Source organism: Ascidiella aspersa, chromosome 6, assembly GCF_963924565.1.
Source record: "Ascidiella aspersa chromosome 6, kaAscAspe10.2, whole genome shotgun sequence".
In the NCBI taxonomy this organism is placed as follows: domain Eukaryota; kingdom Metazoa; phylum Chordata; class Ascidiacea; order Phlebobranchia; family Ascidiidae; genus Ascidiella; species Ascidiella aspersa.
In genome coordinates, this window is record NC_139452.1 from 14,468,235 (window position 1) to 14,486,477 (window position 18,243).

The 18,243-nt window shown below is 35.9% G+C and overlaps 1 protein-coding gene across 1 annotated transcript; it reads left to right on the forward strand.

The window, feature by feature from the left end:
• Positions 1–920: 920 nt before the first annotated feature.
• On the forward strand, positions 921–17,365 carry LOC146140056 (ribosomal protein S6 kinase alpha-5-like). The gene is made up of 15 exons (XM_083392938.1): positions 921–1,040; positions 1,343–1,414; positions 1,766–1,899; positions 2,199–2,283; positions 2,559–2,674; positions 2,890–2,994; positions 3,602–3,789; positions 4,423–4,573; positions 5,767–5,931; positions 9,691–9,959; positions 10,403–10,496; positions 12,662–12,832; positions 13,316–13,576; positions 14,211–14,361; positions 15,025–17,365. Exons 1-15 carry the CDS (start codon positions 992–994, stop codon positions 15,780–15,782), a joined length of 2,769 nt encoding a protein of 922 aa, XP_083249064.1. The 5' UTR covers positions 921–991; the 3' UTR covers positions 15,783–17,365.
• The last annotated feature ends 878 nt before the right edge of the window (positions 17,366–18,243 follow it).

Sequence of the window (18,243 nt, forward strand, 5' to 3'; positions counted from 1 at the left end):
ATAATAGCGGCTGTACCGATGTTAGTTATGGTCCTGGGTTTAATCATGCATATTCGGTTCAGGTTTGTTTTGACTCCGTGGTTTTATTTATCGAACCCAACCTTAGATTTATTTTAAAAATAATTAAATCTGGACTAATGCAATAAACGCTTTGACCTTACCCAACTTAAACGGTTTAACTCCGTTATATAACTCAAGAAGTACTTAAATCCGGTAAAAGAGGTTTAAATAATCTCTTTGATTAGGCGAAACAGTGAACTCGATTTGGGGTACTTCCCAGTTTACGGTTGGCTGCAATTCTATGACGTCAATTTGCGAAAACCAAAACTAAACCCAGAAGAAACAACGAAAGCAGGAAGAACCTTGTATTAGGCTTACATTTAACTTTGCAAAAACGAAGAGATGGCGTGCTGATTAATCGCGTGTTGCAAGTTTTTGCTAAAATCTGTATGCTTTTTGCATAGTCTCGTATTCCTAAAAGTTATTTTAGGATCCTGCAATGCCTTTGTTGAAAGGTGTCATAGGATCTAGTAAAGTTCTAGTACAATTAACCAAATTATTCGGGAATCAGTCAATCGACCAATTCCAACTTAAAATTTGATCTTAAAATAAAATATAATTGCAGCAAAAAAGTTAGAGTTAAGCAATGACAATGTAAGACAGTGTTTTTTAACCTATGGGATGGAACCAAAATTGGGTCGCTAGTTTGATTTGGTTGGGGAACCAACCAAATGTTGTTATATGGTTATATATATTGAAATTGGTTTTAAGCAAGATTATTGGCAAATTTGAAATCTAACTGACATACATTATTACATTAAATATATCTAATAAATGCAATTTAAAAACTTTGAGTTTGTTGCTTTTGATGTACATTAATTACCAGGCTTATAATTATAAATTTAAAATAACTTTTTTGCAGGAAAAGTAGAAATTTTGACTAAGCTGTAGGAAAACTTGAGTTTAGATTCATATTTCCTTATTAATTCTGATGGCAACATTTAGCCATCCTTATGAAGTGGTCCATACAGTTACTGATGGTATGTTCAAGAAATGTTTTGTATGAAATTTCAATTTTAGAAACTACTTATTACATGCAGTTTGTTTTATATTACATTTTTACATCCAATTGTTTTTATTTTCTGTTGTTTTGTGCATCACTATGCTTTTATATATATATTTGTTTACTTTTTAAACCCAACTATGTGTGAATTGAATAATTGTAAAAGCGGAAATGCATAGGACTTTGTTTGTGCAAAACTTTATATAAAATTTGGCCATGGCAACATTGATAAACTCAAACATTACATTCTGTAAGTTTAATGTCTATATCTTGTTGCAGCCAACTTGACTGGCCATGTGGAAAAAGTTGGCTTGGAAAGCTTTGAACTGTTGAAAGTCCTGGGAACTGGTGGTATGTTATTTTATTTACATTAAATTATACTGTAAATTTGTTTAAACTGTTATAAATCTTCTAAGTTTAATTAGTTATAAATAAAACATATGTGTGTTCACGAATTCGCTATATAAGCCTTCTAACATGTATTGTAAACAAATTTGTTGTTCAATATAGTATAACATACATTTTTTCAATGAGTTCGTAAGTGCAAATGCATTATAAAGTGATCTTTTTGTAAGTGGTAGAGGAAGGTGGAGTTTTAAAGTACTATGTCTATAATGCATAATATTACAACAAATAATTAACATGAATTAGTGTTTATTTATAATTTTTTTAAGTGCTATCTAAGTTGTTCCAATTTTGCAGCCTATGGAAAGGTATTTCTAGTTCGTAAGGTTTACGGTCACGATGCTGGAAAACTTTATGCTATGAAAGTGCTTAAAAAAGCATCTATTATCACTAAACCTAAGACTGCAGAACACACAATGACAGAGCGCCAGGTTGGTAGTTAATGTAATGTTATATATATATATATATATACACGCAAATCACATTTTCTAAATTTATAAGGGGTTTTGTTTGGATATTTTTAACATTAGTCATGTAATTTGCAATTTTTGCATTTTATTGGGTTTAATATTGTCCTGTATTTTGTGTGTTTTTATTGAAAATGCTTTTCTTGCTTTTTCTAAATTTTAGTATATATTTAGTAAATTAGTCTATAAGCAAATTATGCATAATAGTAGGTTTAATGTCCAGTAATTTTTCTAATATTATTTTTATTTGTAATTGTATAAAGGTTTTAGAAGCTGTCCGTCAGTCTCCATTCTTAGTCACTCTTCATTATGCTTTCCAAACAAATTCAAGATTGCATCTCATCCTTGGTATGTACTGTATACATGAGTTGCACTTCTCTAAATGTTGTCTTAAGTTTTAGTGGATATTAGTTTTTACTTCACAAGTATATCTATTTAATTTTAAATTTGAGCTTTTACAAATTGGTGGTTATGCGGTGTTCTAAATGTTTATGTAACAATATTGGAAGGGTTGCCGCACCTGTCCTTCAGTTATTGTCGCAACAATAGATATTATAAATAAATCAAACCCAAATGAGAATTGACAGCTTTACACAATTATGACTCACTTTCATAAAACTTAGATTATGTGAATGGTGGAGAGCTGTTTACACACCTAAACATAAGAGAGAGATTCACAGAGTCGGAAGTTCAGCTTTTCAGTGCAGAAATTCTTTTAGCCCTGGAGCACCTTCACAAGGTTTGATATTTGTGTTATGTCTTTCAACATATTTTTTTTCTGTGTTACACTGAATAGTGAATATAGCTGTAATTGGTGTTGATTTTTATTTTGGTATAGCATATTGTCAAATGAAATATATATGTATATAATTAAAACACTACTCACTGTACACATTTGTGTTTAAAAAAAAATATTAGAAAATATATTTTAAAAATATTAGAAATGTATTACAGTTGGGGATTATATACCGAGATATTAAATTGGAAAACATTCTCCTGGACTCTGATGGCCATATTGTTCTTACTGACTTCGGATTAAGTAAAGAATTTCTTAATGATGTAAGTCCATACAATGCCTAAAATTTTGTGAAGCTACATGCTGCTCAGCATTAGCGTTTTAGCCAAAGTTAGATAAATGCTGCTAACCATTACTTTATTCTAAAAATTATTTAACTTGTAAAATCTGTCAATAAAATCTATGACGTTTGTAGTACTACACTTAAGGTTTACACAGATTAGATTGACTTTGTTGTTTGTAATTTGTGGTTATCTCTGTATCTGTTTCACACAAGCTGATGAAATCATCACACTGCTTAGTGCTCACTTCTCCTAAAGGCATGTTGCATGTATGTAAACAACTCTAAACATTGTTACCTTATCCATTTCAAATAAGAAGCTGAAAATAAATGATCTTAAATGGGACCTTGAAAACTTGTGTTTGCATGTTAATTATGTGATGTAAATATTATTTAAAGACAGCATCTTGTTGTTGGGTATTTACTTTTTGCTACAAACTTTGTTTTAGGTGGTAAGTCTAATATAAAATACTATATGCAAGTATGTTCTTTTTGATATGAGTGTATGTAGCTTAGCTGTAACCCTAACGCCCTTATGTTTCTGTTCAATTAATCATAACAAATTTTAAAGATATAAAAAATTGTTGTAGAATGACCGGGCGTACTCATTTTGTGGCACTATCGAATACATGGCACCTGAGGTAATTCGCAACAGTGGTTCTGGGCATGACAGAGGTGTTGACTTTTGGAGTCTTGGAGTGTTGATGTATGAACTTTTGACGGGTGCCTCACCATTTACTGTTGAAGGGGAAAAGAATAATCAAACTGAGGTTTCAAAGTAGGTATTTTGTTAACTGGATGCCCTGCTTTATTATCTTGTAGCTGCCCACTTTAATTGTATTTGTACTTCATAATGTTTTAATACACATTTGTATTTTTTTTTTTTAACATATTTTTAGTGACAAATTACCAAACAAAACCCCTATTTTTTTATGTATAATAAACTAAATTGTATTTTAAATGTGGTTACAATTACATGATGTTATGTGCATACATGGGATGGAACGGGTGTTATGTAACTAATTTGTGTTCCTTATCTCATTTCATGACATATGTTACCCCTAAGTTTTGTTGATACACTTACATCCTGCAGGAAGTGGTCCCATCAAAAGGTTCTTGTAATTGCAGCCAAGTTGGCCAGGCGATTAAGCACAACTTGTTTTAATATGATAATCGCCTGGTAAACCCTGTAATTTGCTGAGCTGTTTCCACGTCATTCAAGACTGGCTCGTGCCTCTCATGAGTTGACAGCTATATGTTCAGACAGCTTTATCAAAATTTAACATTCATGATTTTAAGATCATAAAATATACCATTGTTTGTTGAAAATTAATATACAAAATCAATTATGTTTCCCCTAAATCAATTATAATTATCCCTTTTCATTAATATAAATATATATTTTCTACAGGCGAATTCTTTATAAGTCACCTCCTGTTCCACACCGTGTTTCTTCAACTGCTCTGGATATTATTTTTAAGTTGTTGGAGAAAAATCCAAAGCAGCGATTGGGTTGTGGTGATGCTGGCATAGATGAAATTAAAAGTCATGTGTTTTATAAGGTATATATAAATAATATATATTTTGGTCTTGGGTTTAGCTGTAGTTGTGTTAAATTTATTAGTCGTTGTCAATGTATGTTAACTAATGTAATTAAGGAAAATTGCTAACCGATAATTAGTGTTAGTTATATAATCCAGGACTGAGTTTACCTCAACAAGATATAATTATTCCCTGGGTTCAAGGTAAAGCTTGGAAGGAAAACAACCTTATCATTAACCTAATTACTTTTAATATGAGTTTCAGTATGATGTGTGGTACATATCTATCAACGTGATACTTTAAATCCTTTTGTTTTTCCAGTTTCTAATCAACACAAAGCCCTACTGTATAAAATCATGCCATTAAACAATGTGACAAATTTATTTAATATTACTAAAAGTGGTTAAAAACAATAAATGCAATGGTTTTGAGATAAAATGGATAGGCAACAAGTTTAGTTGATTTAAGACTTAATTTAGTTGATCATTTTCAGGTTAAACGGTTTGTGTAAACCTTCGAATACATGCAAGACTATCTTAATATGGTTATATTGTAGAATTATTTGTGTTAAGTGGTACAAATGGGTTCACAAAAAAAATGTACATTTGTATCAAAACTTAAAGAATATTGCTTATTTCAGTTCTTGGCCAACATGAGTTTTTATGTATGGGGGAAATCAGTCTGAATAATTAATAATACCGTAAACAGGAAAAGGTGTCACAGCAGGGAAATTACCAAGTAAGATTAAATCCCCTTTCTCCTAAAGTCAGCGTTTATATTCCTGTCAAGGGGGTACTAAATTTTATAAAAATATTTCAACAGATATTTACATATTCTTTGTTAAGCTGCAAATGGTTACAAACTGTCGAGAATATTATATTTAAAAGTAAAGATTCATTATTTATAAATGCTCTGTAATGACATACATGTTCTGTAAAGATATACATAGATTCTTTAAGAAATTTAATTGAAATTTTTTAAAATTAAAAAAAAATAAACCTTTTTTTTATTGAACAAAAATAATTAATTTTAGAGATTTTTTTAAAAATGTTTTTTTTTTATCAATGAACATTAAATAATAATTGATTGTTTCAATAATTTATCTTAGATTATTATATGCTTTATCCCTTTTGTTTACGATTTGTATTTCTGTAACCTTTAAAGAACCAGTAAAATAATAAATGTTGATTTTAACAAATATTTCTACTCTAAGGGCCTGGACTGGAATCTGTTGGCCCACAAAAATGTGCCCGCCCCATTTAAACCAGCAATATCCAACGACATGGATACCAGTAACTTTGCCGAGGAGTTTACACAAATGCCAGCTGATTACTCACCAGCCCCTACTCCTGCTGCCAATGTCCCCTGTCCTTTCAAGGTAAATATATTTTGTTTTTGAGGTAACAAAATTGTTTAATAGGAACAAAAATGTTTGTAATTAGTATGCAAACAACTAATTCTTTAACTTGAAGAATTATAGTCCTGCTTGTAAAGTCCTAATTGGGTGGGATTATTTACTTGTGGCTTTCGGTCATTTATGCCTAAAAAAACATAACAAATTCAATGTAATCAATTATATATCAGCAACAGGTCTTAATATGATTGTTATGTTAGGCTTAAAGTTTACTTGCATCTGTCTGAATCAGTGGTTCTCACCTTAAAGCTACCTTGTTAAACCGCTAGATGTTGTTCTGCAAGCATTGGTAAACCCCAAATTTTCGCTATTTGTTTTTGTCTCCTATGTTCACCTATATGACACTTCATATTTTTATGAGTTACATGGAGCAACATGCCATAATATTCATAGTGTTATTAGATTCCTTAAAATATATAAATAACAGAGAAAAAGGGTTTAAAGTTCGCTCGGAGCTTTAATTAAACTATACGGTAATATTTCAGAGGACGTTCTCATAGAACCCCTGAAACAGCTTTGTCCAACCCCAGGGGTTCTATTAAACCCTGGTTAAGAACCACTGGTCTAAACTAAATGTAGGATATACAATATCCTGTTTGCTATGGGGGATGTCCGATTATCTTCTCTACATTTAGGTATTATATATTAGCTCAACAAGAAACTGAACTGCACTTGTATAAGTTTCCTTGCAATTTTTTTCTTGAGCACTTGTACATTTACAATGAAAATTTTAACTGTCAAACACTGTGTTATACAACTTTGTGTGGTTTAGCACTTACAAACTATATCAACATTTTCTGTTAAACCAAGTTGTGCCACTTTTCAGTTTAATTACTAGAAATATTTGTTTTAGCAAGTTTAACAAAGGAACTTTTTGATGTTAGTATAACTGCATGTTATGACATGCCATTCCTTATTGGTATGCTGTTCTTAAATAATCACAACATGACAGTCATGCAGCGTTGAAACTGGTTTGACCCTGCTATTTCACCACTACATTTGCTGTGTAAACCACTGCTCAGTTTATGTAGCATGTTTATCTTTCTGTACCATAGCTCATGTTGTGCATTGTTATCTATATTGAATAAATAATTAATCAGCAAACTTGGTTTGCCCATGGATGAGACCTAAACTGTGATATTTTCTATTTTTGGGGTTTCTTGTTTGTTTTTTTATTAATATTTCTTGTTTGTTTTTTATTAATATATTTACCTTTGTTTTTTTCGGAAACTACAAAGGTCGGAAAAAGCAACACTTCCGCAACTGCTTTCATTACTGATAATTATCCAATTTATTTATGTTTAAGGTTGATGTTGCTCATTCTAAATTAGGCATAATGTTGCTATCAGTGGTTATAATTTTGTTGGCGATTTCATGCACTTCTAGGTCTAGCTATAGATAACTGTATGATTCAGAATTTTTTTTGGGTTGTCTATGTTTTACTGGCACTATCACTTCCTGCCTTTTATTATAAATACTCATGATCACCAGATATCCATTTATAGTAGGTTTTGTAAGTAGGTTACACTAATTCACCACAAAAAACACACCTACTAAAATATAGTGTTGAAAGCTTAATTTCATTGTTCTAAATCAGCTCGTGATGACTGAGTCAAAATATACGAGTCAAGTAGAACGTGGTAACTTCCGCATTCTATTTGGTGGGTAATTATAACTTATAATAGTTGAATTTGATATCCATGGTTCACAAATTTGTGTCATATTATACAATCTGGGTAGAAAAGTTTTGTGAAAAAACGCGAGTATGACTCAATTCCCTAATAAAAGTTTTAGCCCTAAATCGCTCAGTTTTCGCGGAAGCGCTACGTCCCAACTTCCCGACTTGCGATTTAATTGCGAAACGCGCGTTTTGCACGACCGGCGCACGATCTCCACCCCGAGCAAGCACATACAAACACACAACGGTCAGGTGCGTGTGTGTCAACTGTCAACCCCGACCGATGCCGCGAAACCCAAACTCCTTAAGGCCGTAGGGAAGGGATTCCTAACCGGGGAAACTTGTATCCCTTGGTGGTACGAAGCACCACACCAGGGGGTACGACATGCAGTGTGAAATTATGCGCTATTTAGGCATATTTGTGAAGAATGCCTAACTTACGAAAATGAACAACAAAAAGCCATAAGTAAACTGACTGATTGTTTGTGTGTTGTAAATATTGTTGAACTTACAAAACTGTTTTTAATGCATGCTTTCAACACGTTATTTATAAATACACTTTAATTCCTACTATTACAATTTTATTTACTTCCGTCGACAATCGTAGACAGGGGGTACAAGAAAATTTCATGAAAGCTCAAAAGGTTCGAACGCTAAAATGGTTAAGAAACACTGCACCATGGCAAGTGATGCAAAATACAGCCCCACAACAAAACAAACAACTGTTTCGTTTCCGTCTGTCAGTCAGACGTTGAAGCCTTTGCGGGGCTTCCGGTCAAACACTGCCCGCAGAGGCAAGCAACATCACCGCCGGCGTCTTGTTGTTTTCGGTTGCCTACCTGCTGCTGCTAACAAACGCGTGCTGTTGTTGTGCATAGCTGCGCGCGTTTGTACGCACCTGTTCGGCGTGTTCATGTTTTTGTTGGCCTGCGTTTGAATACACGGCGTTGGTGACCGCTTCCGGTTAGTTCCTATATACATTTACCGGTACTCGACTTTGGTATGCGTTACTAAAGCCGAATTCAGACGCGTCACAACATTGTTAGTTTGTGTCCGTGTTTTTTCGTTTTCTCCATTATTTGATATCTAATTTGACTTTGTCACACCAGTTTTAGTAAACTGGCAGACAATAAATGACAATTTACAGTATTTCTAACTTTTAAAGCTGTCGCGGTTACCGGCTTTCTTACCCTTTTTATAAGTTCATCAACAATAATCTGTCAGTTAAAACGTTTTAGATTGCGTTTTATAAAAAGTTCTGCGATGCTGTAAAAACGGGAAAGATAAATTGACAAAAACGGGAAAAATAAATTTAGTGGTTCCCAACATTTTATGGCTGGTGGAACCCCTTGCTAAAGCCCATTTCAAACTTGTCACAAGCTTGTTAGTTTGTGTCCATGTGTTCTTTTGTCGTTTTCTCCCTTATTTCGTATCTAATTTAACTTTGTCAAACCTGTTTTATAAACTGGTAGACAATAAATGACTAATTACAGAATTTGTTACTTTTATAGTTGTCACGGTTAATGGCTTTCATACGCTTGTATAATTTCAACAACAATGTATCAGTTTAGACGTTTTAGATTGCCGTCCATAAATATCGTTCTGCGATGCAATAAAAACGAGACAAAAAAAATACACTGTATATTATAAGGCAATCTTTCCCAACCCTTCATGGCTTGTGGCACCCCTCAGAAATAATAACTAGATTGCGGTAACACGACAATAATTTTTTGGTAAGTCATTGACTATAATGTCACAATAAACAGCTGAAACAACACACATCAACCTAAAACAACGTAGGAAGAAAATTTGATTTATTCTACTCTAATCGTGTACGTGTTGTAAAAGGCTCTGATTTTTTAAAAGGTTTCCAAATATCTCTCGGTCCCCCTGAGTGTGAGAATTGCACCCGTTTGGGATCCACTGTTCTAAGGACTCCGTTTTATCATCGTTTATTTCCCAGAAAACATTGTAAAGTTTCTATTTTCACGCGCGCCATCGTAAAATAATCCGGCCGTAAAAACGAAACAAAAAACTTTTTTCAGGGCTACTCCTTCGTATCGCCTTCAATCGTCTTCGGACGCCAGAACGTACTCAGCGACGACATCCTTCGACCAACGCGGCCCACCGGTCACCCATCACCCAGCCACCTGAAGAGGGCCGCGTATGCCGGGGCGTCCGACAATGAGTTTTTCTCCCAGTACCGTCTTGACCTCGGCGGTCCGCCGCTCGGAGACGGCAGCTTTTCTGTGTGCCGCAAGTGCGTCGAAAAGTCGTCGGGCAAGGAGTTCGCGGTGAAAATCGTCAGCAAGAGGTGTGTAAATCGCCGAACTATACACACTGATTTTTTTTGTGTGTGTGGTAATTTGGCGGTAGACGGTATTAAATGACAACCTTGTCCACTAAGTAAACGCAACACTACCATTTAAAAGGACTTGGAACTCATTACTCCGTAGTAGGCAAATTTCACAAATCGATACATTTCACTCCATAATCCTTCATCAGTGTTGTACATCGTCATAAGCTATATATTTACCGTTTTAATCCACTGTTGAAAATATGCTTAAGCTTAGTGTAACTCACGGTAAAGGAAATTATTGCGCCTGCCTTTATGATGAAACCTTTTAAAAAAACTTAATAAAAAATGAAAATCTTCCAGACGTTATATAGTGGGTGTAAATTTTTTGTGTATAACAGACCGATAAAAAATTTCACTAAAAATCTTAATTGTAACCTTAAGAACAACCGTTCTTTTAGATGGGAACTTCAAACCATGCACGAATTGAAGTCGCTAACGATGTGCCAAGGACACCCAAACATCGTGAAGCTGCATAACATATACCACGATAAGGTAGGAATAGGACCACCATAGTGTTAATGACGTGATGTTCAATTTGTTTTGCCTTCCCAATACAGTAATTTTCATTAGCTAATAAAATATCAGTGAATATGTAATTCAGTTGCAAAATATTTGTGCTCTAGGTTTCGGACCACAGTCTTAACTTTTATACCCAAGCTTTGATGTATTTTAAAAACACATTAAATTGCACTAAAGTACTAGACAATGTGCACAAATATATATTTGCTGTGGCGACTTCTAATAACGCATGAAAATGGCTACTCTTAGATCTAAAATTTCCTACTGCTTAGTTGCAAATTAGGTCAACAGGATGTTGCATTTGCCGCGCAGTAAACTTGTGCCCGCTCGGCTTAACGAACGTACATAAGGGGAGTTTCCGGCGTTGTTTTTGTGGACGGGCCGCCGTTAAGTTGCGCAACTGTTTGTTTGCAAGACATATTTACCGTTATCCAGCCTCTAGCCATGTTGCTAATGTTACTTATAACTGATCTATATGTTTTGATAACTCTTCGATTTTGCTAATTTCCTCACAAATTTGACTTTCTTTGCCTAATGGATTACACATTTTTTTCATGCTTTTTTCCCTTTGTTTATTTGTACTATGCATGGTAATGCTACCATGAAACCGTCATATTACTTAGCACTGGTGACGTATTGGCTTACGATTTTTTTTCTGGTTTTCAAAGTTTGCATTGACTGCAAGAGAGCCAGGAAATGGGTTCATGTGGAAATTCTTTTCTATTTTTATGAAAGCAGTGGGTACCAAATTAACTGTAAACAGCCTAACTATCGTTTTAAAATGTTGGTCAGTTACCTTTGCCTTTTGTCAAAGACATGTAAAGTTGAGTGGTCTAACGGTATAAAAGTATGTAGGAAGCATTAGGTGTTAGGCCAACAGTTGCCAATACAAAATGAGTCACGCCGCTGTTTGTGTAGGCATGTAAACAATGGCCGACGGATTAACTGTTTACTAAGCCCTATGATTGCAACACCCCGTCACGAAACAACCTCAGTTTTCCCAAATAACTGAATTTGAAAACTAGATTTAAAATAATTTTTATTTTTTTACAATAATTTACCTCGAATTTAGACTGCACGAAATACCACTGAACAAAGCCTGTAACAAAACACCTTCATGAAGCGCACATTGCAAACACAATTTTTTTTAAATAATTTTTAATATTTAGGCGATAATTTGCGTGATACACGTGATGGTCAACGGAGGTGGAAAACGTGGTAGGTAACCCTTCGTCTATTAAATTCACAAATGTTTTAAACCGTTGGGGATTAGGTCTTAATTATAGAACTATATTTCCTTGGGAATAACTATAAGCGGGTAATTGATGTTGGAAAGCCGTAAAACTTGGTTAGTCTTTATGTGCTAAAATCCATGACCTGCGTAGGTTACCAGGTTTCTTATCACGCTATTTGCAACAAGCATTCGCAGCCGAAGTAACCGGGTTTGATTAAATTATAAATAAATACTACAAAAATATGCAGCGGAAGTTTAAGATAAATCTGGAGTGTTTTTGTTCCATTTGATTGGCATTAATCGAATGCCCCTATACAAATATATAAAATGGCGTATCTTTATGGAATCAAAAACCATTGGCAGCAGGTTTCTGCTTGTCGATCACTGTCGCCTTGTCCGTGCGGCGCTGCTTGCATTCGATCACCTTTCAGAAAGCCATAGTTTTCTTAAAAGTTTTAGTTAATCTATACTGCTTTCATATGTTTTTGACTTTTTAATTAATTTTATTATTACTTCGCTTTTTCTATGGTATTTTACTATGTAGGAACTGACAATGCCAGTATAGGCGAAATATATAGTCTACTCAGATATTTAAACTTTACGTTTTATTGCCTTTATACAAAGTCTGTTTTCTGGTTTTGTGATAGGCTTGTTTTAGAAGCAATTAGAACAATAATTTATGACTTACTTGGGTGTTACTGGTCGTACTAATAATATAAAAAATACTCATAAATGAGTAGGAAATATCCCTAGGGACTCATAAATGAGTAGGAAATATCCCTGGGGTTTAGAAATTGCAACACTGAACACAAGTACGAGAAGAATAATTGCGCTATCAAGTCGATGAGGTTTATTTAAGCAGACACTTTGACCAAGTACATTAACTCGAATTTTACTTTTATAGCACCACACCTTTATAGTAATGGAGCTCCTGCACGGCGGCGAACTCCTCTCCATGATACGTCAGAGGTCAAAGTTCACCGAGGCGGAGGCGAGCATCATTCTAAAGCAAATCGTGTCGGCAGTGGCATACATGCATTCCAAGTCTGTAGTGCACAGAGACTTGAAGCCAGAGGTTAGGGATAAGTGTTAGTATTCTTAAAACTATTATGGATAATTTGAATACTCAAATACCTGGGTTGCAAGTATGAAGATTGGGATGGCGATTCGTGTTCTTGTGTGGCAAATCCCTTACCCGGGTGGCCTTTCCGAGTAGTCATGTTGCAAGTTTGAGTACTAATTTCGTTCGAGTACCAGTATTATCGTGTCGCAGGCCCGATTAATTGTATGCTCTATCAGAGTAAGGCATAATCCATTTTTTAGAATTTAAGGCCACAAACAAGTTTGGCTGACAAAAATTAAACACTAATAATAGAAAGACACCAAAAGAAATGTGAAATCGCTATATCCTTACCTCAAACGGTGCTTCAATGTGCAACAGTTGGCTATAAATGGTTCACTGTAAAAAATGTTAAACGCTACGAGAAAGAGCTCCGCGACCTTTTTGTAAAATAAAACACCGCCGTGAATGACAAAGGCAATCTAATTCGTCGCGCAGAACATCTTATTCGTTCACCCGCGCGACGCAAACAACAACGACGAGTCGCCCGACGTCTCGCAGCTTCACCTCAAGATCGTCGACTTTGGCTTCGCTCGCACAAAGACGGTCAACACGGCCGGCATCGGGATGTCGCTCAAAACCCCCGTCTTCACCCTGCAGTACGCCGCCCCCGAGGTCCTTGACACTTCCGGCTTTATGGGTGCCCCAGGGACCGGTTATGACGAGTCGTGCGACCTTTGGAGCATCGGCGTCGTGTTGGTGGGTTGCCCCGGAATAAAGTTATAATCAGGAAGCGTTTGTTTTTACTAATTCCGCCGTACAAAATTGCTTCACAATGGATAGTTTTTTAAAGAAAATCGTCCCAAATCGCCGGTTCACACATGCTCTATTGAAATTAGTAACTAAACCTGTCAAGCAATATGTCATGGAAGGTTGTTTAAACGTTCTTGAAGTAAACCTTATCGTTTCAAGTTAAGGTTTAAACACCGAAATTTTTTGGGGGATGCTTTTTACTCCACATATTTCGATATTGGCATTTTACGAGCTTACAAGTTTTTTTTACAAGTTTAAGTTTTAGAATGTTACATTATGGTTATATACAAATACAACTATGTCTAAACGAGGGGTACTACTTTAAACGAAATACCAGGGAATATATTTGTAAGCTTGATTATGTTTTGAAAAAAAAAACGAATTAAAAAATGTTTGTCAATATTTGGTGCCCGCTAAAAATACGACGATTCTTCAATTGAACCCAATCGTTCTTTTACCAAATTTACCACATCTATAGTTCTATATTGTTTTGTAATAAAGATGCCAAACTATTCAGTCGCAATATTTCTATGCTGTCCTCCTAAAATCTTTCCTAACCGTCCTTTGACAATTGCCGCAGTACGCCATGCTTTCCGGGGAAGTCCCGTTCGTTCGAAGTGGCAGGAGTCTTGGAGCAACAGAGATAATGGCGCGCATCAAGAAGGGAGACTTCAGCTTTGACTCTAGTTCCTGGCTTAACGTGTCGGAGGAAGCCAGACAAATCGTGCACGGTAAGAGCCATTGGTTAAACAGGGAAGACTGACCAGTGACCATAGGGCTACGAAATTGTCGGCTTTACCGAATAGGTCATTTTGTAAACCTTTGGCGTCGTTTTTTATTTTCGGATAAAAATCTACAACATATTTTTTGACCTATAGGCCACTAAAAAGACAAAGCCATCTTGTTAAGATTGGCAACACGTTTTGCGCTTCTTTTTGCGTAAAAAACGTTTCTATTTATTTGAGGTCTAAAATTAAACTTACATTTGAACTAAAATTGTTATTACCCAATTCACAAATATATAATAGAGTCGAATTTTTTTAACCTAAATTGCAAAAGTTAATACATCAAAAATGGCGCACTTTTCGGGCCTAATAATTTAATGAGAAAGAAGTGGTTGATTCATGTTACAAAGGTATACAACACACACGTTTATATTTGAATAAAATTTTCAGGGTGTAATACATTTTGTTTATCCGGCTGTAAAATATGTAGGAAGTCCATACAGCCAAGCCATGTTGGACCATATCTATCCACTGAGTAGGCTATGTCTATTGTCAAGCATTTCAAAACTACATAAAACCACAACACTTAGTTTTAACTTGTCCAAGTAAACTCTTTATTAAGAAAATTTCAAACCGAAAATGACTTAAACAACCATCTTTGTTATATAGGTTTGCTGACCGTGGACCCGAAAGAACGACTCAAGATCCCCGACCTGCTGAACAACCCCTGGGTTGAGGGGGCGTGCGCTCCGACCACGCCCCTCCTGAGCCCCTGCATGCTCTCCCCGGGTCCACGTCTACCCACTTCTTTCAACGCCACCCTTAAGGCGTTCCACATGGCAACCAAAGAGGGCTTTCAGCTTTCAGCCGTCACCAACGCGCCGCTAGCACAGCGCAGAAATCGAAAGCGAACCCGGAAGCGGAGCGCAAGCACTGGTTCGGACACCAGGAGCAGCAGCGGGTCAAGTGAGAGCGTCATTATGACGTCAGCGACCATGTACCGAGACGGCGCCACGTCATCGAGCTCGTCTCCCGTTGTCGACCTCGCCGAGGTTGTGTTGTCCGCCGAGTGCCCGCCCGCCTCTTCTGACGTCACTGTCGGCCTCGTAACGTCTCCGGTTGCCAAGCGACCTCGCTGCTCAGCGTCGGAGGACACGGTCGGTGGCAAGTTCGCCCCGCTGGCGTTCACTCGCACCGGCGACGACCTGAGGCTTTCCAGCGACTTGGAGTCGTCGGACAGTGTGACCACAAGCTCATCGATGTCGCGCGAGCCTTCCTCGTCGCTCGGCGATTCCGGCTATCGGACGACTTTCGGGGAAAGCCCCCCATTTTTGGGCCTAAAATCGGACGGCGGCGCGTCGGGTCAGAACGGCGCCTCGCCATTTCATGGCCACGTGAAAGACGCCAGCGTGATAAAGGGCGTTTAAGGGAGCGTTTCCTGTTGTTTATGTGGGTGTGACCCTCATATACGTGCACGCCTGCCTATCTTACGAAACTACTTCCACCGCTGGGCGTAGTTTTGTCAATTGTAACTTTATTAGATTGTTTTACAGGTTGCCTCTTTTGCGCGAAACACGAAATCAATTAAAATATTTATGATTGTAGAGAATCTATACGTTTTTGTACTTTTTCTTTAAATCGTGTCAAGTGCCTTGTTATATCGATCTTTGTTTCTGTTAAAAGAGTAATGTAGATCTCTACTATTAGAGGTCAAACAGTCATTTTTTTCACGACTTTGAATCTAGACCTTTACGGCGTAATGAAACATCTAATCCGTATAAGCAAAGGGTTTGTTGTATTTCACATGCAGTATGCGGTTATAGACGGTGTCAGATAGAGTATTTTGTTAGTTTGTCAGTGTTACGCGATGCGATTCAGATCATTTGAATTGTTAAATCGTTTAATTGTTTTTAAACTCAATGCAAATACACTCTTCGTTTTTACATGTTTTTTTCATTTAGTAATTTTTTTTCTTACCTTTTCTCGATATTTTTAGGCAAAACGTTCAAGTGCGGTGGCTGCTGCGCCAATCTTTTCAACTTAAGAAATTAAAATTGTTGCCATTTTGCAAAAAGTCGGTTTTACTCCGAAATTCTATTACTTTCAAGTTGAGATAAAAAACACAACACTTCCAAAAGCCGTGGTTATTTATTGTAACCTCAGATTATTCTATCCGTCTAATAACTTTGCGGAATATTATTTTTTTTAAACGCGCTTTGCACGCATACGTCTCTTAACGTTCATATTCCTTTGCCTGTTTTGTAAAAAACTTTTAACCGAAGTATTGTTTTCCAACATTCTATATTATTGATGTGCACTTTTATTATTTAAGTTAATTATTTAGGGTTTATGAATGTTTATATTAGGTCTTTGTTACCACAGGGCCTAAGAAAACGCGAAGCAAACTTTTCTGCTTTACTTTGATGTCTGTTGATAACTTAACTTTTGGTAGAATTGTCGCTTGCTTGACTCAACTAGTAGAACAATGCGCCCGGCACTTTAAGCCTACTAAACTGACCACCTTGTTATCCTTGTATATTTTTGGTTTGCTTTCCATGAACCATTTTTTATCGCCTTTATCATAATAAGTTGAAATAAGAAATGAGTTTAGGAATGTTTTATCTGCCGATCGTGTTCCTGAACACTTGATGTGGTAGATCTGATACCTATAGAAGATTGATTCATGAACGCCAAGACGTGTAAGCCACCTCATCAGCGTAACGCAACAGTTTTCTCTCGTACCTTGTTAGCTATCTAACACCCTGTTGGTCCACTTTTTACGTTAACTATTATTTGTTAACGTATTTTTTTGTTTTCTTTAGTTGTATCGTACAGAAATGTTATACATAAAGCGTTGTTCGGTGAATTGCTATTTTGCTTTTTAGTGTTCCTACTTTTTCGCTGTACGATGTTTACCGTGCAATCCAAATCACTTTCAATATAAATCCTTAACGTTCTTTTTTTCCTTTTGACGTTGCATATAGAATTTGTTTTGTTGAAATATATAGTATCGTTGTTGAATATACAATGCCCTAGTGTTTTTCTGCCTAAAGTAGTTGCTGTCAAACTGAGGTCCCAATAATCCCTCAGAGGATTTCCAGGGTTCGCAAAATATATTTTGAAATGTATCATTTAAAAACTTATGTTCAGCTACTAGTTCGTATTCGCACTAATTGAAATGTTAAAGTAAAAATAGTTTTTACATTTTCCCGTTAAATTGTTAAGGTCGCAACCACTGTCCTCGAAATTTTGGTGCATCGGGAGTTAAAGTGCCTGATAAACCAATATTGGGACGCTGAGTCCGAACATTTTATTTATTTTTCTCCATCAGTTCGAGTTAAGTTATGCAATACTACACAAACGATCCAGTTGTTCTCCTGTGACTTGACTAAGTCAATAACCTCTTCTATTTTATTATAAGCTTCTCTCATATTTAGAAAGTCACCAATGGAACTTCTCTGTAAAGTGGTTGTGTTTGTTTAACTATTATAAACCAGTGGTTTTCAACCTTTTTCATACCGCAACCCATTTTAACAACCCAATGTAACTAACGACCTCGTTACAAAATTATTTTTTGGTTTCAGACTTCAGACCTATGTAATACAATTTTTGGTTCAGACTTTAGACCTATGTAATACATTTGTGAATGCGCAATAGCACAAAAAATAATTAAAAATGATATACATTATGATAAAACTCTGTTGAAAAAATATTAATTCGTTGTACTGCGGTGTACAAGATACCGCAATACAATAAGCCTATGATCAGGTATCCCAAGAATCAAACAGGTTTATGACCAGACTGACTTGGGGTACAATACATGGCACAACATGTTTTTAATTGTGCATGGCTTGAAACATATTTTTATTTGTGACATCATACCCAAAT

What these genes read in the sequence shown, in the direction of transcription:
- LOC146140056 (XM_083392938.1), top strand. Translation starts at nt 992, where the DNA reads ATGGCAACATTTAGCCATCCTTATGAAGTGGTCCATACAGTTACTGAT. An exon ending in GAAAGTCCTGGGAACTGGTG is followed by an intron (nt 1,415 to 1,765) that starts GTATGTTATTTT and finishes CCAATTTTGCAG; the next exon opens with CCTATGGAAAGGTATTTCTA. An exon ending in AAAGTCATGTGTTTTATAAG is followed by an intron (nt 4,574 to 5,766) that starts GTATATATAAAT and finishes TTCTACTCTAAG; the next exon opens with GGCCTGGACTGGAATCTGTT.